This window comes from Prosopis cineraria, unplaced genomic scaffold (assembly GCF_029017545.1).
Source record: "Prosopis cineraria cultivar Desert tree isolate PC_DT_omini unplaced genomic scaffold, ASM2901754v1 PC2, whole genome shotgun sequence".
In the NCBI taxonomy this organism is placed as follows: domain Eukaryota; kingdom Viridiplantae; phylum Streptophyta; class Magnoliopsida; order Fabales; family Fabaceae; genus Prosopis; species Prosopis cineraria.
In genome coordinates, this window is record NW_026555333.1 from 10459782 (window position 1) to 10487509 (window position 27728).

The 27728-nt window shown below is 33.5% G+C and overlaps 2 protein-coding genes across 5 annotated transcripts; one reads left to right on the forward strand and one right to left on the reverse strand.

The window, feature by feature from the left end:
• Positions 1 to 8439: 8439 nt before the first annotated feature.
• LOC129304001 (THO complex subunit 5A) lies at positions 8440 to 14653 on the forward strand. Its single transcript, XM_054943611.1, has 8 exons — positions 8440 to 8742; positions 9733 to 10023; positions 10883 to 11219; positions 11701 to 12038; positions 12136 to 12395; positions 12690 to 13296; positions 13384 to 13518; positions 13831 to 14653. Exons 1-8 carry the CDS (start codon positions 8503 to 8505, stop codon positions 14086 to 14088), a joined length of 2466 nt encoding a protein of 821 aa, XP_054799586.1. The 5' UTR covers positions 8440 to 8502; the 3' UTR covers positions 14089 to 14653.
• A 656-nt stretch (positions 14654 to 15309) lies between these two features.
• Positions 15310 to 20130, reverse strand: LOC129304002 (bZIP transcription factor TRAB1-like). 4 transcript variants are annotated; one of them, XR_008591572.1, is made up of 6 exons: positions 19958 to 20130; positions 18308 to 19427; positions 17567 to 17683; positions 17284 to 17355; positions 17130 to 17159; positions 15871 to 15906 (listed from the first exon to the last, which is right to left on the reverse strand). XR_008591572.1 is itself a non-coding variant. In XM_054943612.1 (5 exons), the coding sequence occupies exons 1-5, from the start codon at positions 20113 to 20115 to the stop codon at positions 15832 to 15834; spliced, it is 1455 nt and encodes a 484-aa protein (XP_054799587.1). In that variant the 5' UTR covers positions 20116 to 20130; the 3' UTR covers positions 15310 to 15831. The 4 variants fall into 4 exon arrangements, 3 of the variants coding, with proteins under 3 accessions (XP_054799587.1, XP_054799589.1, XP_054799588.1); XM_054943612.1 differs by lacking the exon at positions 17567 to 17683 and having other exon boundaries at positions 15310 to 15906; XM_054943614.1 differs by lacking the exon at positions 17567 to 17683 and having other exon boundaries at positions 15310 to 15906; positions 18308 to 19772; positions 19958 to 20096.
• Between the last annotated feature and the right edge of the window lie 7598 nt (positions 20131 to 27728).

Here is a 27728-nt window from a genome sequence, read left to right on the forward strand (position 1 = left end):
CGAATGTAGTTTTTGTTATTTTTCTCTTGTTTTCTTGGAAGATACCAAAGCGATATTGCTATACATAATTGATTGATTGGTAAGCTTAAGTCTGGTGGGTGTTCAAATTGTGCCATGCATAAAGAGCAACAGGACACCTTCTCCGACTCAGAACTAATCAATCTTTTTTTTATTGGGTAACAACTAGCATATGCTTTTTTTTATTGGGTAACAACTAGCATATGCTGCCCGTGCATTGCACGGGAGCATATACTTTATGTTGTTGATAATTAGACATAATGTTTCTTTTATGTTTAAAATAATTAAATGCAAAGTTAATGTCTCTATTATTGGAACATAATATAGACTTTGAAATTAATTTACAGAAAATAACATAATAATCATAACAAAATATTCCCATTAAAAAAGGAGTAACTTCATGATATTACCATAAATACATTTAACTTTATTGATGAATAGGATGTTGCCAGTGCATTTATTAAATAAATAATAAAAATAGTAATTGTGAATATAAATCATTTTAATTTTAACTCTTTATTTTGAATATTAAATATTTACTTTCATTAATAGATAAATGTAAACAAATAGATAAGGTGCATTAATCTATAAAAGATGTTTTGTTCAAAAATTTGCAACATGCTTGCAATCCATATTATCATTTTTAGGTTGCATTAAGGTAGAAGAGATATGAATAATTGAAGGCAATAAAAGGAACATGAATTGTATTGCAACATGACACGCTTCATTCTTTAGGGGGTTTTTTTTTTATTTTTGCCACCATTTTTAATTAGTTAAGAAAAGGGTAATATAATATGATCTAACACGCTACATTTTTAATCACTTAATTTTGAGGTTTTCACTGTGATAGCTTTACCTCCTTTATGCAGTGTGATAAATTTTTTAGAATCAATTTCAAAATAAATATATATTTGCTCAGATCTGTAAAAAATAATAAATGTTCATCATAAAGTATTAATAATATTATAACAATCAATCAACAAAAAAATGCTATACTACAGATCGAGATCAAGGAGAAAAATGAAGATTATATATATAGTGTATGTTGATTTGTAATGAAATGGAACTACTGTAATAGAGTACAAGAGCTTTACTGATAATAACTTTCACAAATAATTATTATATCTTTCATTGATAAGATACAACTAGTGCCTTGTTTGATATATTAAAAATTATTTTTATGAAAATGAAAATAGATATAGAAATATAAATGGATATAAGATTTAAAAAATGTTTGATATGTTCAAAAAATTAAGGGTTATTTTTATTCAACGTTCATGTTAAAAATAGTATAAGACTAAAATGCCCTCATAAAAAAAATTCCCAGCAAATTGAAGAAATGTCCACCCTTGTAACCCAGATTGAAACAAAATCAAATGCCATATACAAAAATCGCAACCCAGATCGAAGTAGAAATCAAGCATAAGGTGACAATTCGTTTCCTTCAAACTTTTTTTCTATAGAAATTGAAGGTCCCTTTGAATGACTTAGAAGAGCATATGACGGAAGAGATGCAGAAGGAAAAAATTTCCCTTCCTCTTAACAATTTCATTTTTGCAAAAATTGAAGGTCCTTTTAAATGATTTAGAAGAGCATAGGGCAGAAGAGATGCCAAAGGTGAAATTTTTCCATCCCCTAAACGATTGCATTTTTGTAGAAATTGAAGGTCCTTCTTCATCACTGTTCAAGAAGAAAAAATCATGAAGACGACGAAGCATAAGATGGCAGAGATGCAAGCCTTAGGTTCGTCCTCTCTAGTCTCTTCATCGAGAATGTATGTGGAACTAGTTCGATGAATATTGATTAGGATGAGTTCAGAGAAGTTGTTATGGGGTCGGGGGTTTGTCAAAGGATAAGAAAAAAAAAATATCAACCCAGCGCCGAAATTAATGAAAGCAGAAAAGGAAGTCATTAAAATGAAACTAGATTCAATCCTTGCTCTTTGATCTCTTCGCCGGTGACAATGATGGAGATGATGTCAAAAACAGTTCTGTAAAATATAGTAGTAGGGTGTGTTGAAAATGGGAGGGACAAATACGTCAAAAAATTTCATTAATGGGGGCATAATTGTCTGAAATACTATAATTCCTTAAAGCTTCTCTCATTTCCATGAGTCTCCTCATGGAACCCAATTCAATCATTTTTGATAGAATTCAATTTCACATGAAAACTAAATTCATGCATACCAAACACACATTTTTTTCAATTCCATATCCAATCTCAATTCCATACCCTAAATTCTAGAATACCAAATGAGATCTAAAAAAGAATATCTAAGAAAGATAAAAGAAAAGAATATCTATCCATCACACATGGAACCTTGTGCCTTGACCACTTCCTCTATATCTTGCATGCCTATTTATTGCATCCCTTTTAAATCAGTATCTTTAAAGGATAGAACACATGAATCATCGAATAAAATTTGCATACTGTTGCAATTTAAAAAAATAAGATAAGGAAAATTTAAATGAGGGACTCTTGATCAGAGATAATAAAAAAGATGATCTCTAAATTTTTGAAATTTCACTAAAGGACCCATACAAATTTTCATTTGAAATTATGACAGAAATGATAAAATTGTCCTCATTTAAATGAACAACACAAACGACTTATTCATTTTCATATAGTATATTGTTTGTTTACTTATGGAATATTATTTGTTTCCTTACTTTACTTGTTTATAGTCATGCTTTTACTTGATTTCATTTCAGGACCATTAACAAGTGAAGTTGGGAAACGAACAATATTTTGTAAGTAAACAAACAATATATAGTATAGGAACAAACAAGTCATCTTATCATGAAACCAACATTAAAATGAAATTAAGTAAATTTAAGGCTATAAACAAATGAAGTAAGGAAATAAATAGCATTTTATAAGTAAATGAATAACATACAGTATGGGAACAAACAAATCATCTATATTGTTCATTTAAATAAAAGCAATTTTGTCATTTTTGTCATGAACTGAAATGAAAATTCATACACATCATTCAGTGAAATTTTAAAAATTCTAAAATCATCTTTTTCATTATCTCTAATCAAGGTCCTTGCTTGAAATTTTCTCGATAAGATATGCAATAATATACACAATGAAAAGGAAGATAGTATTTTTGGGTGCATGTTGTAAGAAACCTTCCCTAACACTCCTTTGTGTTAGTACAACCTATCCCCAATTGTCAATTTATCATGGAATACACCCCTAAACATAAAAATGCTTGAAATTGTCAATATCCCAGGCCTCTTTCCTACCAAAACATAATGACTTGGCTTTTAGCCCGGCGGCAAACATCTCTACTGAGACAATAATACACATGCATATAACCAATCATTAGCTTTTCTTACAAGTTGGCTTATCAAAGGAGGCAAGCCCCATGCGCCAGAAGAAGCTATTACTGTTCATATGAACAGTAAAAAATAGAGAGGAGCCAAGATAAGCCATTCAGAAACTACAACTTATGAGGTTTTTATTTTATAGATGTATTGACTAGAATCGACCAATGTACTATATGAAAATAGCTTGTTTAATTTTAGGTGATTAAATTCATCTAGGACTGGTAAAGATGACAATTTACTACTTACATTGCATGTCTAACTTGCCTCTATTTGTCGCCTTGTGAGTTGTGATTCCTCCCACCTTTTTATTTCCTTTACTTGTTATTTACATAGTCTAAGGATTGAAAATTGAGAACTAGATATGCTATTTTTCTGACTCGGTTGACTCAATGTGCAATTGATTGCTTTCTGTTAGAGGTTCAGTGATGTTGCTTGCTTATCTATTCTTTTTTATTTCTTATTGAATGAATTTTTTCTTCATGCATAAAAGAAATGAATGAAAATTTTATTTAAAAATTTATTACCAAACCTTTATGAAAGGGTTGTTTTCAAGGCGACTAGTAGTCCCTTGCCCCTTCCCCCCCCCCTTTTCGGGTTGAGTTACTGATTACATGTATATCTCTTCGCTTGTTTATGTGCTTATTTGTTGTATAAATTGTATCTTTTTGTGTGCATTTTATTTTTATTTCTATTAGTGCATTTCCTCTGCATCTCTGTGCTTTACATTTTAACACATGACTTTTAAATTTGAATGTCAAATTGTCAAGGGAATTTTATTTTAATAGAGATATTTAATTCTTGTATTTCATTGTTTTATGTACTCCCCTCACCTAATCTCTTCCACGCATCCTTGGGCAACTTGCTAGTGGTGTCTTGCCATTGATTTAAATAATGCAATGTTTTCATTTATTTTCAAATTTTGATGACTGACTTGTCACGTGTTTCTTCTTACAATGCAGTTGAGAAGGGTGTGCTTGAATTAGGTTGTTTCGACAAAATTCATATTTATCCATAGCTTTGAAGTTCTCTTGGTGTATGCAAGATGGGTAAGTGCAAGGGTTATGGGAAGTTAGGAAATTTTCTTGGAGAAAAGGAGTTCAAAAATGTATACAGTTTAAAGGAAATTTTTTTAAAGAAAATGAGTTCGGAAAATGAAAGAATCTTAGTTGTTAGGCAGTATTTTCCATGGATAACTTGCATTTAATAAAAGGCAACATGCATGTAAAGAAGGCAAAGAAGAAGCAAGTAAAAGATGAGTTTGATCGTTTGAAATGAGCTAAAAAGAAGAGGAGGACGTTGGTCATCAAGGGAAAATGAATAGGTTTAGATGATTTCCCTTGATCGCGTTTAACAAATGTGTTCTATTGGGCACAACAAAAAATGCTTCTCTTTGCTATCTGTGATTGGTTTAACTCATAAATAAGTCATTATTTATTAAATGTATTTATAGCCTTCCCATTCATTTGTGTTTTGTTTTACAGTTTTAATTGTCTTTGACAAGAAGATAGGCCAAAACTATAAAAATTATTATTCTTTCATTGAAATTATTATTATTCATTTTTTTCCTTGAATATACTTGTGTAGGGAAAATTTAGTTATAATAAAGGAATTAAAAATTGAATTGGTCACTGAATCAGTTGAGGTTAAGGATCCGATTGGAATCAAATCGATCATAATAAAAATATAAAATAATATATTTTAAATAAAAAAGATATTAATTTTTAAAACATTCATCCATATTTAATACTTAATATCCCATACTTTCTCTGTTAAAAAATATAACATATTTTTAATCAAATCTCACTCTCCTATAATGTAGTTACTTATCTTTAAACTAATTATATTTTTTCATATTTACCCTTATTAGACACCCTAAAAAAATAAAGTAATATATTTAATAGGAATACTTTTTTTAAAAAAAGTAATGATTACATCTTAAAAAACTCAAAATATCTTATATTTTTTAACATTTAACTCCTTAAAAAATATTTTATTTTTTCTAACGATGGTAGTCTAACACACAATCAATGATTTTGAAACTATTTATCTCATTATTAATATTAATTTATCTTAAATTTTGCTTTTCCTTTCAATTTTTTCCACTTAATTTTGTCATTTTCAAGGCTGCAAGTACAATTTTCCAAATTTGACTTTACATCCCATCTCATCAATCTCCCTCCCTTCCTTTTTATCTTTCTTCATGCATGCTCCCTCCCTTTTTCTTTCTCCTTCTCCTTCTCCAATTCTCCAACATCCACTCAGCCTCCCTCCTTCGCCTTTCTTTGTCTCCTCCTCTCTTCATTCTTTCCAAATCACATTTTCTCACTCCCATCCTCTATCTTCTTGCTTTTGTTTGACAAATACTTCTATCTTTGAACTTGATTTAGCCTTCTTCAACCTTCAAACTTGAAGCTGCTTTGAATTGAGTAGGAAGGAGAGAGAACTAGAAAATAAAAAAACATTGAAGTGAGAACGTAAAAGAAGGAGAAGATTGAAGAATGCTGAAGGAAGCAAAAGAGCATAACTAGTGAAGGGGACAAGCATGACGAGAGGGAAGAGTTGAAGGTAACTCAAACTTTGAAGAAACAAAGAGGAAGTCAATTTAGGCTTCATAATTTTTTAAAAACACTTTAAACCATATAACTACATTGTTTTGGGGTGTCAGAAAGCAAAAATAATTAACTCACTCAACCTTGCCTAACTCGAGGGTTGAGCAAGTTACTCAAGTTGACTGATTCCCATAAAAGCAGGAAACTAGACTAAACAAATTGCTAATTTATCAGTTTGTCAATCCGATATGGTTTTATGAACAATGGATATAATTCATGTGAAACTATTGAATGAGCTTCATTTACAAGTAAACATGGCTCGATATACATGAAAAATACATAACAAAGAACTTATTGTAAATATTCCCAATCTTTCATAATAACTATTAATAATTACACATAATTATAAACATGTACATGTAATTTTAACAAATAGAGAGCATGTACTCCCTCCAGGCCTCCACTGACAAATTTAAGGTATTATTAACCCAATCTCTCCTCCTAATAAAGTAGTACTTGTTTTTAAACTAACTCTATTTTTTTATATTTTCACCTCTATTTAATAGGGTATTTCACCTTAAAATAAATATAAATTGATTTATTCAATAAGAGCACTTTTAGGGAAAAAAAGTAATGATTATATTTTAAAAAACTAAAAATATCCTACATTTTTTAACATCTAACTTTTTAAAAAATGCATTATATTTTTAAATGAAAGGAGTAAGTGATAGTACCTTAGCACCTTGCACTATAAACAAAAACCCTTGCACTTTAAGCCCATATCCTTATGCCCTAAGCTAGCAATTCACATCTAGGCTTTTGGATGTAAGGTCATGTAAGGCATAAGGGTATAGGCTTAAGGCATAAAAAGTAGCGTGATAAGTTTTGTGTGCAAGCATATAAGCTTGGAGTGTAAGCATATAGACTTGAGATCAATTATTTAAAAATGAGAAAAGCAGTTAACGACTCCATTTGAACTAAAAAAATTGTTTAGGAAGTTAGACCGAATTAGACCCCTTTGGATTAGAATTAGGATCAAATCGAGAACTAAATCTAGTTCTTAAAAGCCAAGCAACTCAAAAAATGAACCTTTTGTTGTTTTAAAAAATGACCCATTTTTTAGTTATTTAGTGTTGTATTATATAACTTGTTAAGTCATGATAAACTCAAAATATTTAATTTTTATTTTTACGTTAAGTAGCAATTTCATATTTATGTCTTATATTTAAATTATTATATGCATATATAATTTTTGATTTAATTATTATGTCACCAACTTGACCATTGATCCAACTTAGTTGAACCATACAAACTTCTAGTTTTTTCAATTCAATATCAGATTCGATTCTAAAAAAATTGCTTAAGATGTAAGGTGCAAGTTGACAAGCTTTGTGTGCAAGGATATAGGCTTTACGCGCAAGGTGCAAGGTGATATGTTTAGGGTGTAAGGGTGTGTAGGCTTAAGATATAAGGATACATGTTTGAGGTGTGAGGTGACAAGCTTTATTTGCAAATTTATAAGCTTAAGGTGCAAGGGCATAAGCTTAAAGTGCAAAGTGATAGGCTTTCAATACAAAAAATATAGGCTTAAGGTGCAAGGTGATCGACTTAGGATACAAGAGTATAAAAGCGAGGTGCGAGGCGTAAAGGGATAGGCTTCGCATGCAAACTTACAAGCTCTGGGTGCAAGGGTATATGTTTAGGGTGTAAGAATATAGGTTCAAGGTACAAGATGCAAGGTGATAGACTTTGAGTACAAAGACCTAGTCTTAGAGTGCAAGGTATAAGTTTTTATATGTAGGCTTATGGTGTGAGGGTACATGTACTGACAACAAATACAAGCTTATACATTCATGTTACCTCTAGTTGTTGAGTTTTTATATAATCATTTATAATTACATTTAATCAAAAAGTATTGACTTCAACAAATACGCTGCCACTTGCTAGTGGAGGGACCAAAGTTCTAGCAATTAGAATTTTGTGCACGCACGCACGCTTATGTGTGTTTTTGTTAATTAACATGGAGAGGCATTTTGACCAATTGTTTAGATTGTTATTATAATATAGAAGTCTTTCTTGATGTATATAACATTCTATAATTTTTTGGATTAAATTATATCATATACCTAATTTATATAACTAAATTTTTTTATAAATAATTAATATAACTACAAATAATTTATGAATTGTAAAAATATAACTAAAAGGGAATATTAAAAATTTAAATAAACTTATGCTTAAGAAATTAAATTACAATTTTTAATTTATTGGAATATGTATAAAATGAATATTAATATGAAAATAAGAAATTAATTTATTTAAAGAAAAGTTTAATGAATTAGTTGAATTTCATGAAATGAAATAAAATCAAAATATAAAAATAAAATCATCAATAAAGATGAAGTGCTTTTTTTCAGATATTATTTATGCAAGTGTAAATTAATTCTTAAAATAATTAATATGTTTTTTTTTTTGGTCAAAAAGTTTATTTCTTTCTTTCTTTTTTTTTGGACAAAATTTTGTGAAAAAGTGTCAACTTGAACGTTCTGGTGGCATGCCCAGAGAGGAGGGTAGCCGGCGCTCCATTGCGGCCTTGGAGAATGGAAGACGGTGAGATAGAGGAGGCTCCAGTTCCTGTGGAAGAAGAAGACCAACGTGATGGGCAGTCAGTGGAAGAATGCAAGTCGGAGGAATCTCCTTATGAAATGCTGCAGTATGGCAAAGCTTCCGTGGAGAAGATCGTGGCCGAGATGCTCTCTCTTAAAAGAGAGGGTAAACCTAAGTCGCAGCTCCGGGAGCTCGTTACTCAGATGTTCCTCAACTTCGTCACTCTTCGCCAGGTCCCTATACTCATTCTTACCTCACCCCGCTTTGCTGCTCTAGGGTTTATAACTAACCTCGCGGCCTAAGTTTTGTGTGTAAATTCAAAGCGAACAATACATTGTTCTGACCTAGGTGAAATAAAGCGGGCCAGCGAGGTCTGAGGTGAAGCACGCGACAGATTCTTGGCAAGTGTGAAGTATATAAATTGTCACTTCTAAACAAAATGTCATGGCATGAAGGCCGGGCACTGTGGTGATTAATAATTTTGCTTTCAAATTTGGGAGGAGACGAAACCATTGGATGTTTGTTTAATAGGGACACCAATTTCATATGCGTGATCTGGCAATGAGGATTTTCCCCCATAGAGTGGGCAATATGTTGTCATGACTTTACAGCGTGCCTGGTATGAGAGGTGGAAACTTTAATGATGCAAAATAGGGAGTCATAGAAAGATTTTGGTGGTCACTCCTTGGTGCCTTTTAGAGAAATTGGAAAATCAAAAGGTTGCAAATTACTTTGTTGTTCACTCCATCCCATGATCTTCACCGATAAAAATAAAAAGTCTATGGCTTTCCAGCTGTTTTTTGGATTACAACCAACGTGTAACTATGATAATATTGGCTGCTTTTCTCGCTATTCCAAATTGTGGTAACTTATTCTGTTTTGCTTCTGCTAAATGATTAGCTATTCAATTGTATTGCCTGAACTTTGTACCATTGACCGCCTCAATGACATTGACAACCAAATTAACTCTTCTCTTTTATTAGTTTATATGTCCCTCACCTTCAGCATATAAATTATTATGAAGCACATATTAGTTTAGCTCCCTCCATCTTCTCTTTAGGAACTTTATGCAAAGCATATTTTACCCTACCAATGGTTTTTGTAGGCCACTGATCAGCCATCTATATGTCTATTCAAATTTCAGCTATTCAATGTGCCAAGAATCTGTTCCTTAAGATTTACACCTTTTTAGCATTAAACTATAGGCTTTAATATGTTTTCAGGCAAATCGTTCCATCTTGATTGAGGAAGACCGTGTTAAAATGGAAACAGAACGTGCAAAGGCACCTGTAGACTTCACATCCTTGCAGCTTCACAACCTGATGTACGAGAAAAGTCACTATCTCAAGGCAATAAAGGCTTGCAAAGACTTCAAAACAAAATACCCTGATATCGAACTTGTACCTGAAGAAGAATTTTTCCGTGATGCACCTGAAGATATAAAGGAATCCATATTGTCTAACGATAGTGGCCACAATTTGATGCTCAAGAGGCTAAATTTTGAGCTATTTCAGGTATATTTTGTTATCCTATTTCAATCAGACACTTGCTAATTGTCACAGTGGGCCTTTGACAAATAGCTATAAGGCGGAACTGAAAGAAAGAAAAGAAGTTAAGAGAAGAAGCAGAGGAGTTCTAAAAAGCGTGCATAATTTTTTATGAAAAGCATGATAGCAGATGGCCTTTAAATTTCATGTTTTAACATGATGTCATTGGTCCCACTTGTGGCATCTTTGGCACATGTCATCATTTATTGACTTCTCTGGACTGAGACATTGTTAAAGCCTTGAAGAATATATGGTTTGTGAAGAAAATTGCGTAGTATAAGTTTTCAATCATTTATTCCTGGAAGAGGCATAGAGTTTTTGCTTTTGAGTCTTTGACATTGAGATGAGAAGCAGAAGTTTGGAAATTTAGACTCAATTAGTTTGCAAACTCCTGGACTCATCTCTGGTAGCAATGGAATAGTATGGAACCAGTGAAATGTTAGATGATTGCATGTTCTAAATTAGATAATTAAGCCTCTTGCAAAACTTCCATATTAACAAATAGAAGGATTATTGGAGAAGAATTAAAAGCTCTATAAGTTAAGCATCCATAATTTAAAAAAAAAAATCGTATACTTTTGATTTGTTATGGTTTGGAGTTACTTGATGGTTTACTTTGTTGAAAAGTTATGCTGTGTTTACCTGTTTCATGGGACCATGACGTATTTGGTAAGTCTTTTAATATGCTTCTAGCTGTACCATGTTGATTGAAAACTGTTTGCTTCAATGTTTGGTCGTTTATGCTCTTGTCACTGATCTGCCTTTTATGTTTTTCTGTTATTCAAAATTGATATGCTATAAAAATTTAATTATGAATTTGTATCAGCGCAAAGAGCTTTGCAAGCTTCATGAGAAACTGGAACTGCAAAAGAAAAGTCTTTCTGAGACAATTGCAAATCGAAAGAAGTTCCTCTCAAGTCTCCCTTCACATCTCAAATCTCTTAAGAAAACATCCTTGCCAGTGCAAAATCAATTAGGAGTTTTGCATACTAAGAAACAAAAGCAGCTTCATTCAGCAGAGTTGCTTCCACCACCTCTATATGTGATTTACTCACAGCTGTTGGCTCAAAAGGAGGCATTTGGAGAATCCATTGATGTGGAGACCATGGGAAGTCTCAAAGATGCTCAAGCTTTTGCCCGCCATCAAGCTCAAAAGGACACTGGTAATAAGAGTTGACATATCAATTCTAGCAATTATTCAAATTTAATCAGACACCTGCAGCTGGCAGTGAGTCTACTGAATTATGAAATTAATCAGTCAATATATTGATGATTCAACTTTAAAGTTTAAACTAGACCATTAGTCCAACGGTTAGGCCAACATTGAACTTTTTTTTTTTTTGGTGGGGGGTGTTTTCAGCAGTGTCAAGTTACAATGTTGAAACAGGTCAGGGATCAAACGATAGGCAGTTTTATTAGTATTGTCTAGTATTCAGGTACTGCCATCTCAGTAGTAGTAGTAGTAGTAGGCATCTTTGATATCTTCGTTCTTTCTAATTGTGCAACCCCCTTAGCTGTGGCATTGTTAAAGCATTTGGATACTTTAATTGTGGTTCCTTATTCAACTTTGACATTAATATTGTCTCCCACCCGAAAACAGAAAATCCAGGAGTATTGTGACATGTTTTTATATTATTTACTCAGGCATTTCCCCCACTGTGGAAAGTTTCAAAATAGATGATGATGCACCTGATGAGGAAGAAGATGGGCAGAGGCGGAGAAAACGACCGAGGAGGGTTCAAGTCAAGGAAAGCCTTGATCAGGCAGGAGTATTTCAAGTTCATCCACTTAAAGTCATCCTCCATGTGTATGATGATGAGGGATCTGATCCCAAGCCAGCAAAGCTCATTACTCTAAGATTTGAATACTTGGTGAAGTTGAATGTCATTTGTGTTGGGATTGAAGCATCTAATGATAATCCTGAGAATGATATCTTATGCAGCTTGTTCCCTGATGACACTGGTTTTGAACTTCCTCATGTGGTATGATCAACCCTTTGCATGTCATTGGCTTATTCTTCGTTCTACCTGAGTTGAACTTTCAATTTATGTCATTCTCTTCTTTTTGAATGCAATTCAGTTAGCCAAGCTCTCTGTTGGGGATTCTATGATGTTCAAAGGTCATAGAACTTCACGACCTTACAAATGGGCTCAGCACCTCGCGGGTATTGATTTCTTGCCAGAGGCATCTCCTCTGCTGCTATCTGGCTGTGAAGCATCAGGCGACAGAGCAAAGAATGAAGATGTCATGTCTGGGCTTTCACTTTATCGCCAGCAGAACCGGGTGCAGACAGTTCTGGAGAGAATACGTTCACGTAGGAAAGCTCAGTTGGCTCTTCTGTGAGTTGCAGTTCTTTTGTATTTTTGAAGTTTTATAAATAGAAGGATCCTCCTTACTCAATGAAGATAAACACTATAATGTGATCAACTTAAACTTTGTCTTGGCCTCTGCTATAGTGACAAGTGGTCATATTTTTCTTTGCTCCTCTCCTGTCCATTCATTCTGCTCTTATTAGACTGTGTTTTCAAATTCAACATACCATTCTAATTTTGGAGGACTTCCCCTTATTTTGTGTTTGTTGTGGCTGAGCATACCTAAGTTAAAATTGTTCGTTTTCCTTTGCTGGCTTACAGGGAGCAGCTTGAATCTCTTGTGAAACTTGAGTGGCCTCTTCTATCCTGCAAAAGTGTTCCATGGGCTTTGCACACTCCTTCATGCAATTTGGATGTTTGGTCACCTGTAAGATCCATATCAAACGAGTCTTCATCCCTCGTGGTTGTGGATAAGGAGGAGCACAGTCAGGAACCAATGAATGTTGATGCAGGTGAGAAATCTGGCACCACAAAAGAAGAACTAGAGGGTACAAGGGAAGATGGGGAACTTCCATCTTTGCTGCCTAACATTTCTGTTGTTGGTGATGTCGAACCTCCTTATTCAAAAGGATCCAGTCTAGACCATTCCAAGCAGCTGAGCTTGATTTCAAAAAGCATTACCCCCCATCTCAACAAGGTTAAATCCCGGAGTTTTAAGAACTTTGATGAGAACTGTGACTTTTTGATGGATGCTGAGAGTGATCTTGATGAGCCTGCACAAATTGAACCAGAACCTGAGGATATGGCATATGATCTTTGTCCCAAAAGGTCTGGGATCTCATGGATGGATTATGGACTCAAGGAATTTTGCCTTGTTCTAAGTGGAAAAATTGGGGTGGATAGGAGGACTGTGAATCTAGAGGCAAAGGTATGTAATCCCTTTTTCTCTCTGAATTGTCAGTTGATGGTTAATCAACATGTTCACCTAGGCTTTTATTTCTGTTTCTTCTGACAGATCAAGATCAGTATGGAATATCCTGTGAGGCCTCCTCTTTTTGCATTGACAATTTGCCTTGTATCTTCTGGAAATAAACATCAAGAGAATGATGATTTGGACTGGTACAATGAACTTCGTGCTATGGAAGCTGAGGTGAGTAAAACTCATGTTCTTCCTGAGAGGTATCATTGCTATAAAATGAACAGACAACGTCTTAGAAATACAAATATTTAAGGATAGGGGATTCATTGGATAGTAACGTGATGTGGTGTTTTAGCTCACAATGACAGCGATGGACGAGCCAGATCTTTGACCCCCTCCCTCTTCTCTCATCCAATTAAAAAAAAAAAAAAGGAAAGCTGGAAGGAAAACGGCCACTGTGAAAAACCTGTGGATTACCCCGCTTCCTTGATTTCTTTATCTGTCCTTATGGTGATATTCATGTTTCCCTTGTCTCAATTGTAGGTCAATCTTCACATGCTAAAGGTGCTACCTGCGGATCAACAAAATCATGTCTTGGCGCATCAAGTGCGTTGTCTTGCTATGTTGTTCAACTGTTACTTAGACGAGGCTTCCCAATCATCTGAAGGGAGAAGTTGTACCTCTGTTGTTGACGTTGGTCTATGCAAACCAGTAAACGGTAGGTTCCTGAATAGATCTTTTAGAGGAAGGGATCGAAGGAAGATTGTCTCCTGGAAGAACTTGGAATTCATCCCCAACTAATCCCAATAGTCAAGAGGTCTGGAGGCGGCAATGTTTGCTAGAGAAACAGAGCTTATCTTGATTAGGACGAGGTTGTACTTCTCGCGTTCATTAATTCAGCCATGTGATATCAATTCGCTTGACTGGACAAGCAAACAGAACTGTGGCAGCGTTTAAATGGTTCAACTCAACTGATGAATGAGTATGGTTAAATGGCGGGGTAAATCAGCTACATATCTGGGTTTCTAATTTCAGCCACTTTTCGCTGGGTTTCTCAAGGTCTTGTTTTAGTGACGCTTTGATGACTAGGGTGCAGTATTTTCTTACTGAAAATACTCAGTTTAGGGGTTCAAAATTTATACTAGATTCTACTTGTACAGAATCCGACCTAGCAGGTAGCAGTAACTTGTTTTTCAATTATCTGAAATCTGAAGGTGTCATAATTGTAGTTTTCTATTGAACATGCGCATTACAGAGATCATTTGCCTGTACGAAGCTTGAGTCATATCCAGTCTTTCCCCAAATCCTGCTACATTTTTGTAACTTCTTTTGGCCATGAATAGTATTGATAAATTAAACTGGAAAATATGAAGTTTAGGGAATATTTCATTCGTGTGCGATGAACAGTATTAAACCCTACGGACTTTCATTCGTTTGAGATGATAATGGCAAAAAGATTGGGTAAAAGGGCCCCAAAATGATTAGTAGATTTCACGGTCATAATGATCAGCAAGTCAGTCGGTAATTTTATTCATCAAGAGAATTCAAATTCATAACTATGCTTTTGCACTGAAATTGATATCCATTACTGTGAATACTTTACAATGAATTTAGAATTTTTATTCATTTCATTTTTGTAACGCATTCAACAGTTGCCTTGCGAGTTGCAGTCATGACGCATCCATTTAAATTCGGCCATCAATCCAGGTAAGTAAGCACCTTAAAGTTACATTACGTGGAACAGAATTCAGTGGCATGCTATTCATCACAAATCCACCTACCCGTGAGAAATGAAGAGGCGTTGAATGCTTGAATTATATACTCCTCTATTTCTACATAAAAAAAAATTTTAGAACCTATTTTTAATCTTAAATATAAAAATCTATTAGCATATTTTTTATTAAATAAACCATTATACTCTTATTACAATGGGAAGAAAAAAAATATAAGTACTCATAAATTTATTTTAAAAAAATCATTTTTTTACTTACAATAATTAGGAGTAAAACTGAAATATTACTATACTTTCAAATAGATAACTAATTTTTATTAGTTTGTGTAATTTAATTAAATATAGAGTTGAGCTTAACCATATGACCTATTAGTGTGCCTTACAATACAGACAGCAGTACAACACGTGTCTGGCCGCACCAAAAGTGGTTTCCTTGTTGATGCAACTAGAAAAATGCACCGCCTGGTAACTCTCCCATGTAGGACACTGTACCACCAAGTGTGCAACAAATCGTTAACTTTTAAGACCAAAAACTTGTGTCCCCCAAAATCACATCCAGCGAAGAGCAGACCGCGCAAGATTGTAACAAGTGGGCAACGGTGGCATGAAGTTTGACGTGTGCTAAAACATACTCACACGGTATATTTCACCCTTACCTAGCCACTTATGGTATTCCAAAGAGGAACCAGATATCAAACTTGGTGCTAATCTAGAAACTACCTATGAATCTACAACAAAATATGGTTTTACATGTATGTACATTAATCTAAGATACATGGCCTTCAATGGTGGAGCCAACTCGCATTTTCACTCTACCATGGTCCAGTTTGTGTTCGTCTTAAGCACCTTTTCTTGACTCCCTGTTGCAAATTCCTCATCTCCTTTACCTGAGATGTTACCAAAAGCCACAAAATTCAGGACAAAGCTATTATCAATTCTCGCCGCATTATAAAATGTAATTTTTAACACATCATATCTTCCAGTACAGTGGGGAATAAGCATAGAGAAAGTGTTTTTGCCAGCATTTGCATATTTCAGAATAATAGGCAGAGAACAAGTGGTAAAAGCTACAAATTTGAAGCAGAAGGCGCTTCCAAGAAAGCTATCTATATGTCGTCACAATTTATTAGGGGGCAAAGAAAACAGATGTAATCTAATGCACTACTGGTTCGTATCTCAAGAAACTCCACACATACGGAACATTTTTTCATTAACAGAAACTTCTTGAGAAGATTTCCTCATTATTACATTTTTTACTGACGCAGCTAATTCGAACCATTCTATCTTCAGCTTCACATGATATAGAACGATCCTTTGACAATTATTAACAGATTAACTATATACACGCTAGAGTGTGATAGTTCTTAGTCACTCGGTGCATGCATCAGGCTGGAAGAATTCCGAATTGGAGACCAAGTAGGCTATTAAGATGAACGGAAGATATGACAGTAATAATGGACGCTAAGCACAGAAAATATGGAACTTATATACGTGCAACATGATATAAAGAAGAATATTTCCTTCCTTTTTCTTTCCTTTTCCTAAATAGATCATCAGGTCAGTTCTACAATAATCAAGGAAATAAAAAAAGTGGAAAAGAAATGTCACCAAAGCACAGAAAGTAACCCAAATTGTACGGAAATTATGTAAAAAATGAGCCTCGAAGCTTATTCTAGTTATTGACAGTATAATTAAGAAACTAAGTCATGGTAAGGGTAACATATTCGTCGGTCACCACTCTGAACCAATCCAACTTCCTGAATTCATCTCATGTTGGTCATGGCAAGTGTACCAACTTAAGGATACACAGAAAAATCACTTAATACATGTTTTATAAATTACACCAATTATCCATTTTTTTGTAGAAAAGATTGTCTGCAAAACGTTTTTCAAGGTACAAAATGCAGCCTAAGAGTAAGATTCAAGGGGGAACAAATGGCATCTTATTTGTACGAAGTTAAGAGCATGACACCACGTTATTCTGGTCAATTAGTCTACAGACGAGGCATGATATCTGGAATGGGATGGTCAAAACAAACATATCAATTAAACAATGAAGGAGCAAATTAATCCTGCATATAAAATAGAAATAAACCAGGGGACAACTTACTTGATTCTCTTGCATTTCCATGATTTCTGCCTGCAGTATCCAAATAACTGCTCATTAATAAAAATAACAAGAAAGAAAGATAACTTAAGCCAAATAGTTGTATAAATAGGCATGCCAGCATCTGTTGCTGACAAAAAGCAATGACTTAACTAACCTGCTTCCTCCTAAGTTCTTCATTCTCCTCTTTTAACTTTGCAACTTCTGCCTCCAATTCCATGGTATAGGCCTGAGAGAAGGGAAAATGGAAATGGGAGACTGAATTTGCAGTGAACATCTAGATTTATTTAAACATATAACTTATAGGGTACTTACAACCGATATTATATCCCCACCGAAACCATACTCAAAGGTGATACATATTGAACTTATAATCAGAGTTTATGTCTTTTAATGATGCAACTGTTTGTTACGTTTTCCTACATCAGATGATCCATTACCTTGTAAAAACCTGGATGTTTACAACTTCTCATGACCGTAACTTCTCAAAATCTTTCCCTTTCATCCAGTTCAGATTGCTATCATATTACCATTCTGCTGCATAATCTTTCATGAATCTAATTCGGTATACAGCATGTCCACAGAGGATAAAAGCAGAATGTCAATGGCTAGTAGTATTAGTAAATCAATAATGTAAATCCTCATATTTTCTCTTAACAGCAACAACAATGAACCTTATCCTATTAAGATTAGCTACATGAATCGTACAATGCCATTGTGCTCTATTATTAACCAACTCCCTCACATTTGCTTTTAATTTTGGAAAAAAAAAGAAAATCCTTATGGTATTAAACCTTCTTGAAATATAACTTACACATAATGTTATCATAATTAGGACCATGGAAACTCTTCCGTGATTCAAGTTATTGGAAGCACATCTACATTTACAGGCACAATTAACTATCGCGGGCCAGCAGATAGGGGCAGCAGTACTAGAGTTAAGGACATGCAAATACAGTCTTGAGGGAATTTTACAAGATAAAAGCAATTGTATCAGATCCTCCCTTATATTTTGAAATGGAGGGGCAAAATATTGATTCTGTTGCATCAATAATTTACTTGAGTCAGCAGATGCCGCAGCCTCTGACTGCTAAATTTAGAGAAATCATATTAAAAAGAAAGACGCTGGGTTGGTGACTGGTGGAGAAGAGGATAAAATGAGGTTCCAAACACAAAGTTACCTGCTTACGAGCCCGGGACCTAGCAGCAGACTCTCTGTTCTTGATCATTCTCCTCTGTCTCCTCTCAATAACCTTCTCTACAGCCCCACTGGTTTTCCTCCCTCTTAAACCACCATTGAACACATAAGGAAGTGGCGACACTGACGAAGTGTCATCATTATTCTTTCCAATTTCGTCACAAGACAGCTGATTAGCTGGTGATCCTGTAGCCACACGAACAGCCCCAGGTCCTAAACCAATCATGCCCATCCCTCCACTTTGCAGCGCTGAACTCTGAACCAGATTACCATTCAGACCCTGATCCACAATACCCGCCATTCCACCTCTCATTCCTTGATTACCTAGCTGAGCGTTGTTCGTTAATGGCATCTGACCAGCATAAGGCATGGCAGGCTGCTTTGGAAATATCTGTGGCTGTGGTAACTTTGAATTCGGCATCTGTTGCTGATTCGATCTAGCACCGTTTACATTCAATGGCAAATTGGCGCGAGACTGAAGAGGTAGCTGGTCATTATTCCCGGTAATTTGGTTTGTCATTAAGTCTGAACCCTTGTTCATCTGCTGAAAACCCAATCCTACACCATTATTATTTCCAGTACGAGATAAATCGGGGAAATCCATACCATTTGGCTTTCCCAACAATTGTGCTTGTGCTTCTTCTCTGACAACTCCTGCTCTCACCAAGAACTCTTCCAACGTTATCTCTCCCAAAGTCTGCTGCCTCTGTGGGATATTTGGAGCATCCTTCTCCGCACCATTGTCCTTGGAAATATCCTTCCAAACCTCATCTACGGTTTTCTGGCTAAGTGTTCGCGGCAACGTCAAGGAGCCTTGTCTCTGCAAATGCCCACCAGAGGCACTTCCACCCAGTTGACCACCACTCAAGGAAGCCATTGTTTGAACCTCTTCAGCACTCCAGATGTTCTTAAGCAGCTCATCCATGTTCATCGACCCAAAGTCCTTTCCAGAACCTCCCATAGTACTCACAAACTCATCGAATGTCAGGGAGTAGACTGACGGTTGTCGTGCCAGCGGAAAATTTGCCAGAGGCCTTCCGCCGCCGGCGTTTCCGCCTCCATGCTCATTACCGAAGTTCATTTTGGTCCCAGTTTGGTAAAATCTGAACGAAACAGAATCAGAAGCGCATCCAAGCTTACACCGGCACAAATCTAAATCAGCAAAGCCTCCCTCTCACTTCCACAATCAAACGAAATAAAATTAAAAAAAAAAAAAAAGATTCCCTATACAGAGAACCGATTGGCCAGAATTTACAATGAAATCCCGCAGAAGATAAACTCCAGGAATCGAGTAGGAAGTGTTCACTTTGTCTGGACCAAATCCTAAATCTAAAATTGTCTTTGTTCGAAAACATAATTAGCATGAATCTCCATGAAATAATCCCCAATCGGAATCATGATGGTGGAAAATACCATTCAACCCAGTGTCCCCAACCAGAAACAGTGTCCTGATAAACACGAGGCAGTGTTGAGAGTGAAGACAATTTTCACAAGAGACAGAAAAAAAGGAAGAATTAACCCAAAATGACAATCGATGGATGAAAAGGAAACATGAATACAATAAGGGGGGTGAAGTGAGATCTCAAAACTAGGAAAAGAAGCACAAATCGGAGAAAGAGAAAAGTGGAATTACCTTAGTATAAGTTCTAAATTTGGAGAGAAAAACAAAAGCGAGCAGGGATGGTGTGCTAACGGGGAGAGGCGCCAAGTGTCGAATGTCCCTAGTGGTTCTTCATTTGGTTGGCTTATAAGAAAGACATAAGGTGGGGGAACAGTGCACACTGCCGACATTGGAACGTGGACCAATCATCACATGTTAGGAGGACTGTGATGTGACGCCCACCCAATCAGCTCACACTTTTTCTATTCAAAGAATCCTGGCCGTACACGATTCTTTCATCACATTACTACTAGTGCCGTCCCATAGTGGGCTACGCCCTCCATCCCCCAACGACTAACGTAAAGTTTACTCTCTCCTAATATATATTAATTATTTTGTATTAAAGCGATACTGGATAAAGGTATATTTTTGTCACAAATATTTGTTGATGGACACTCAACACCTCGAAGAATTTGTTAAAGTATTTTTATTTCTAAATTTGTCACAAATATTCTCTGCACGATTGTTAAATTTCCATAAACATTCATTTAATTAGAGTTTAGTTCAAGACAACTTTTTTAATGGACATTTATGAAAATTTAAATTTAATGAGTAGAGTAGATGATGCTTCAATTTAATTATTTTAAGGATAAAAATACTTCAACAAATACTTTAAAATATTATTATGAGAGAGAAGTTGACTGATCTATGCTTGCGTTCAGATAAGTAAATTGCCCTTCTCATTCTCGAGGAACTCCATTGTATGATTATTTTTAACCATTATATTTAATGCGCATCCAAACATGTGGTAAATATTATTAACCTGTCAATATCTTTAAACTATTTTGAGTTTGACCAAAAAACCTATTTTAAGTTTTCTCAAATATCCTTCTCGTTGAATACAGTCAACTCTCTTTTATGTCAGCGATAACAGGGGACATTTGAAATTTACTGTCTTTTTTATGTTTTTTAAAATATCTTCTTGACTTCTTCAACTTATCTGTTTGCGAGACAACTTGTACAAGTTTTTAGATTGTAATTTCCCTTTATTGCTTTTAATATAATTGTCTTTTTATCAAAATACATATACATATATATAGTCAACTCTTTTTAATGGGGGATGAGCCAAATTAACGGGGTCGAATAATTTTGTGTATTTATTTGGGCATTTTTAGTCCCCGGCCAGCGGGATAATGTTTAGTGTAGTTGTATTGGGATATTTTTACCATAAACACGTTCATTACTTTTAATAGTATGCAAAATAACTTATGATAATTCAGGTCAAAAGAATAACTCATGATAGAAAATGCAAAATCTTTCTAAAGGATGACATATGACAAACAACGAAGGTACAATGATTGTTATTTGGAGCTTAGTCCCTTTACCTACTGCAACAAAATAACATTGCAGGACACGAGATTATTTGTTGCAATTCAATTGAAATTTATAATTGTTCTAAACATTTATGTGGGACAAAATTTGATTGCAGGTAATCATTTATTGGGTAATAATGGTGCTTTTTTTTTTGGGTCAAGTGTAATAATGGTGTTAAATAAGCTTGAGAGAAAAAGCCAAATTAAAAATTCACACACGTTAATTTTTAAATTTTAAAAATGCCCAAAATTAAACATGAAGAGATTATTTGTTGCAACTCAATTGAAATTTATAATTGTTCTAAACATTTATGTGGAACAAAATTTGATTGCAAGTAATCATTTATTGGGTAATAATGGTGCTTTTTTTTGGGTCAAGGGTAATAATGGTGTTAAATAAGCTTGAGAGAAAAATCCAAATTAAAAATTCACACTCGTTAATTTTTAAATTTTAAAAATGCCCAAAATTAAACTTGAGATGCCTTATAAGGCAATTAAATTAGATACATATTAATGAGTTTGAAGATTATATAAATTTTATATTTTATATTGACGATGATATTGAGGACAGTAACATTGACATTGACTAGAATTATCCATATATTATATAGAGTTTAATTAATAAATAAAAATATTTACAATTTATGAATGGTGTGATTTATTACAAATTTTAGAGAGAACAATAAAGAAGTCCCAAAAAAATTAATTAATTCAACTTATGTCATAAGTCTTAAACTTCATAAATTTATAAGTTTGTTTCTCAATTTTTAAAATTTTATTGTGATAAATTTGTAACTTATTTTTTAAATTTTAATATATTTGAAGAATAAACTAATTTATTTTCCTTGTTAGAGTTAGGAACATAAATTGTAAAATTAAAAGCCAAACTTATAAATTCTTAAAGTTTGAAACTTGAAATCCAAGTTGAATTAATTAATCTTCTTAAAACCTCTCTGTCATTATCTGTAAATTTTATGTAAAAAGTTTAACTAATAATGAATATTATTATTTAATATTCACAACTCATGAATGGTATAGATTAGGATTATAGTTCATTTTTTTCCCTTTAATTTTATTCAATAGGTCACTGAATATCATAAACTTAACTGTGGGTCAATTCTGTCTCTTAACATTGGAAATTTGATTCTCAGTGCCCTTGAAATAATTTTGCCATTATATGGATCCCGCATTTAAATTTTTTAATATTTCTATTATGAAATATTTAATAGTGGGATCCACAATTTTTATTTATTATAATGCAAAAATATTACTCTCTCTCCCCCCTCCTCTCATCAATTTAGAGTTAGGAAACAGGCGAGCTCAATCCTTATGGGCTAGCCCATAAGGGCTTGAGTCATTAAGTTTGATTTTTTATTTTCACTCATTTTTTCAAACCTAACCCTTATTTGAAGGGCTTGGGATCGAGCTCATCAGCCTTATTCTAAAAAAATTAAAAAATTAAAATAAAATTAAGCACCGTAAATTAATTAAAATATTTTAAAATTAAAAAAATTAAAATTTTCATAATCTTTTAGAAATTAAACAATACACATTTAAAAGTTTAGTAAGAAAATTCAAATCTTGGTTGAAAAAATATTTCATTTTTTATAAATATACAAATATAATAATTATAGAAAAATAAAAAAATTAAAACATTTATACTATACACTTATTTGTATTAAAGTATATTAAATTAATTTTAGAATAAATTAAAATTAATAATGATATAACGCGTGTAGGATCAGGACTTCAAGTAAGCAAGTCTTTCTTAGTTTCAAACACATATTTTACAAAATAATAACAATAACAATAATAATAATAATAATAATAATAATAATTTAAAGAGTCACTCGAACTCAATATATTTTTTACATGGCTTATTAAACCCATGCCTCAAATTAAGTTACTTTAAAAAAGTTTAATTTTTAACGTCTAAACTTTTAATTAAACAGGCCATCCAAACTCAAACTTTATTTTTGGCTCTACTCATGATCCTTTCTTTAGTCCTCATCCAAGCCTTCCGTCATGAGCGCAGTTCAGGGCATGATCACCGGCCTCGTTTACATCACCCCCGCTGTACGTAATTAACTTCAATCTAAAAGATCATCCAAGCGCTTCATTCATTCCATCCTCACTCACGCATGCGTGCTATAAATTCTTCACTGCTTTCTCTTTCACCCTCTCTCTCCTCTCTCCACCTTCTACAAGTTGAGCACCCACCTGCATGCATTAGGCCCATTCCTCATCTCTCTCTCTCTCTCTCTCCCCATCTTCTTCTTTTCTTTACCAACTCTCTCCCCCTCTCTGCCATGGAGTTTGCCAAGCTTCTCATCAATTTCTAAGTTCCTTCCAATCTCCGATCCAGAACAAAAAGCATGCCATCATTCTCCTTTATGGCTTCATGGTTGACGGAATCCCGATGTGGCAATTCCAAGTCATGACTCAATGTGTCCCATGCAGAGGCTCCAGCTCATCCACTATTTTTAATACTCAAGATTTGGTCTTTGATTCTCACATGTGGCTGAGAGATTATAATATAATGCTAAATCGCCTAACTTCATTTGTACTATTGCAACGCAACATTTTTCTAGGGATATTCATGAACGTAACCCTCAAACCCAATATAAACTTAAAATCTCCCATTTAGTTGTACGGGAAGGAAAATTTTGGATGGGACAAGAGGAGGTGAGGGGCTCTCCTCTCTTTATTTGGCAATATGGAGGGATGGAAAAATTATAAAATTTTCCAAACCCTCCCCTTCCCTCTATTAAATCCTTCTCCTTCCTTCATTAAAATTCTTCTCTTCTTCTTTCCTCCAATCAAACATAGGATAAAAGTATAGACACACAAGGATAGGTGTAGGATGTATAACCTTGCTCGTATGTGGTTTTATCTTAAAAAAAACAGAGGTAAACAGGGTACATATTTACTCTCTCTAAGTTTGGCGCACACATTGCAACTTAGCTCTTTAATTTCTTGCAAGTGCACAAATATTAGTTTTGTGAAGTTTTCTCGAATTTCGCCCAGTCTCCATCAAGTTATTTCTGCCTCCGTGTATCCCATGCAAGCATAATGTCGTGACGATGGCATTTGGACTTCTCCACCAACCCTTCCTCTATCCCTCCATGCCATGGTTTAAGTATGGTTATAGGATGGCGAGTTTGGTGCTCCACAAAGCTCTTTGACGTGTGGTGGAGTACGTTGGTGCATATTTGGAGGAGAGGGAAGAAAGAAGGAGACGGATGGGGAAAAGAAAGTGAAAAATATATTAAAAAATAAATTGTGAAACCTATTTAAATATTTTATAATAAAAAAATTTAAATGCAAGAGTCATGTAATAAAAAAAATAACATCAGAGACATTGAGAACTAAATTTTTAACATCAAAGGACAGAATTAATCTATATTTGTATTTACAACGCCCAATAATTTTTTGGATAAAATTGAAAAGTAAAAATGAATATTAACCTCATATATTATTACAAAACTTATAGACATTGATGGAATAGTTTTAAGGAAATCTAAAAAGAAAAGGATATGGGGTGATTGGGTTGGAGCACGTGAAGTGGGAACGGGGCGAAAAGGTTTGAGAGGCAGAGGCAGATATTTTCACCCATGAAGCTAAGAAAAGACACAAATATCCTGTTTGGGATGGGTCATGAGTGTGAGCGAGGACCTTTTAATCTCATAATGTATGTAAACCATGGGATTACCCTGGTTGGCATTACGTGCTCAACAAGTATGGTGACTAGTGGGTTGATTCTTATCCCCTTAACATTTTGTTTATCTTGGCCTCACTTATTTTTCAAAACTTGATTGCCCCCACAGGATTTCATTTGGCCTGTCTTCATCTGGAAAGTTGACAAGTACACATGCGATGCAAACTAAAATATTATGCTCATTTTAGAAATGAGTACGACATATTTACTGGCAATCCGAACAGGTCAATTTTTTCGGCAAAAAAAAAAAAAAAAGAATCTGCACAGATCAAGTATTATATGCTTTTTTCATAAATCTGTATGTTTCAGTCTTGAATTATGCATATCATGACAGAGGAGACGATTTTTGGACTTCTATTTTTTTAAAAAAAAAAATCTCTATTGATAGCATGGATTTCACCATTCCATTAAAAAAACTGCTAATTAAAACTAATAATTTAAATTAAGGACAATTTTAAAAAACTATACATGTATTAATTATATTAATTTAAGTTATAGAATCCTAGTTATCTAGTTATTATTTATTAATTATCTTTTTAATTTTTTACAATACGAGTATTATATATTAAAAGTTACAATCTCAGTCCACTACAAAATTATACATTAACCCTTGTGCACCCACATGCAAATATTCAGACTTCTATGAATTTAGATACGTTTGAACATATATGCACTCATGTAAGTTTATGTGAAAATACTTGTAAGTACACAACAACTACAAAAATGTTATTAGCGAGCACATTGTTCAGCTGATAAGTTATCCTAACTTAATTAGGAATCTTGAATTTAAGTTTTGAATATTTAGCTATGCTATATACTTGCTAGGAAAGCTTTATTGTCAATGTGACCCTATTTAAATGTACGGATAATGGATAATTGTATAAAAAAATATAAATAAAATGCTTGCTGATGCTTGCAACGCGTATGTTCACTCTCAATATGCACTGGGATGCGGCCCTGCATACATGATGACTTGATAAAGTTGCAGAAGGGTTGAGTATTTTTTGAAAAAATTACAATCAAGCCTTACGAGAAGATTCATGAATTTCACAAAGCACTCTTAAATTTTAAATTATGTGCATTGACAATTTAACTAAAAGCATTAACAATTGAATAATGGTTATTTAAAACTTACCATTGAGGCCATTTTTCTTAAAATTATAAATGGCCGCTATTTAGTTGTCGATACTCTTAATTAAGTTGTCAATGTACAGGATTTAAGATTTGAAAGTATTTTGTAAAATTTATAAGACCTTTTGATAATAAGTTTTTTTTTGAAAAACCTAAATATAATTTTCCCATGCTTTTTCTTTTTATTAAAAAAAACTCTGGTTTGCTCATGGGAATACAATACATTGGGCCACATCCCAGAACTCCGGGGAAACAAGCATGGGTCGGGCTTCGGCTTGATATTTTTCGTGATTTTGATGGAATTTTAATATTAAAAAAGGCTCCAACTATTAATATGTATTGTAAATTATACCTAAACAAAAATTTATATATTTATCTTTGTAAAATTATACTTTTCAAACTCCTTATTATAAGATGCTTTTAATTATTTTATTAAAACTAAAGAATGACAGTTAATTTATTAAATATATCTTACAATAATTTTTTTTTAACTTTGCCCAATTTAAAAATAGAAAGAGAGATTTGTATAAAAAAAGAAATAGTAAAAGGGATACAACATATATGATGAGCTATGAAATTAAATTTATAATAAAATGAAAATTGAAAAATAGTAATGAATAACATGCCTTACATTTAGGATAAGATGCCATGTAGTTGAGACAGGAGGAGCATTTTGTTCCTGTCGTATAAGTTCTTTTTATGAGATCACCAAATCGGACGTGCCCATATTGATACCCAGATTGTCTTGGGCTCTTGGCCCAACTCCAGTCATTTCTTCATATGCTTCTCATCTAGTAACCACACGTACATTTATATTTTTTAAAAAACATCAATTTTCATGTATTTATTATCAAAACTCTCTAGCAATATAATGAATAAAATATATATTTAATTCTTTAACTTTATCTAACATTTCATTTTAATTCATTAATTTTATAAAATATTTTTTTAATTCTTTAACCTTAATATTATTGATTTTATTCCAATAAATTTTCACAATGAATTTTTAAATATTACAAAAATATTTTTAAATGTCAATATTTGAACTTTAATTTTTTTAATTAATAATGATTGACACAATAAATAATTATTTAAAACAAATGATGCTAAGCTTAAAAAATTAAAAAAATTATTTTATAAAATTAAAAAATTAAATTAAAACTTTATCAAAAAACTAAAAATACACTTTAACTTAATAAAATAAATACATAATTTGTTGTTTAAATAATTATTAAAGAATATAAGGCACAAAGATAGCCGATTCTTCACCGGAAACTTCATTTTCCCTGCTCTGCAGCCAATACCGGTATTAACCGATTGCTGTTATTAATCAACTGATTATTTTTGTTCTTTAATTTACCACTCGAGCAAACTTCATAGAACTTAAATTTATCGTGAGTTGTAATTACAGCGCCGTAACTATCATATCTGACAATTTTTTTATCTATCCCATTAAATTTAACATTATAATTGTAATTCTAGAAATATAATTAAGATCCCCCCCCCCCCCGGGGAACAGGCATTTTACCGGAAAGAGAAGGGAGAAGCAAAGATGGGAAACATCTTCAAATTTAGACACGAA

Bases quoted from the DNA above. Each gene is read 5' to 3' on its own strand.
- LOC129304002 (XM_054943612.1), bottom strand. From the start codon at position 20,115: ATGTCGGCAGTGTGCACTGTTCCCCCACCTTATGTCTTTCTTATAAGC. The intron at 19,428-19,957 runs GTAATTCCACTT...TGTTTCGTTCAG, and splicing joins AATTTAGAACTTATACTAAG to ATTTTACCAAACTGGGACCA. The intron at 17,356-18,307 runs GTAACTTTGTGT...CCCTTCTCTCAG, and splicing joins GGTCCCGGGCTCGTAAGCAG to GCCTATACCATGGAATTGGA.
- LOC129304001 (XM_054943611.1), top strand. From the start codon at position 8,503: ATGGAAGACGGTGAGATAGAGGAGGCTCCAGTTCCTGTGGAAGAAGAA. The intron at 10,024-10,882 runs GTATATTTTGTT...AATTTGTATCAG, and splicing joins TAAATTTTGAGCTATTTCAG to CGCAAAGAGCTTTGCAAGCT. The intron at 11,220-11,700 runs GTAATAAGAGTT...TTATTTACTCAG, and splicing joins TCAAGCTCAAAAGGACACTG to GCATTTCCCCCACTGTGGAA.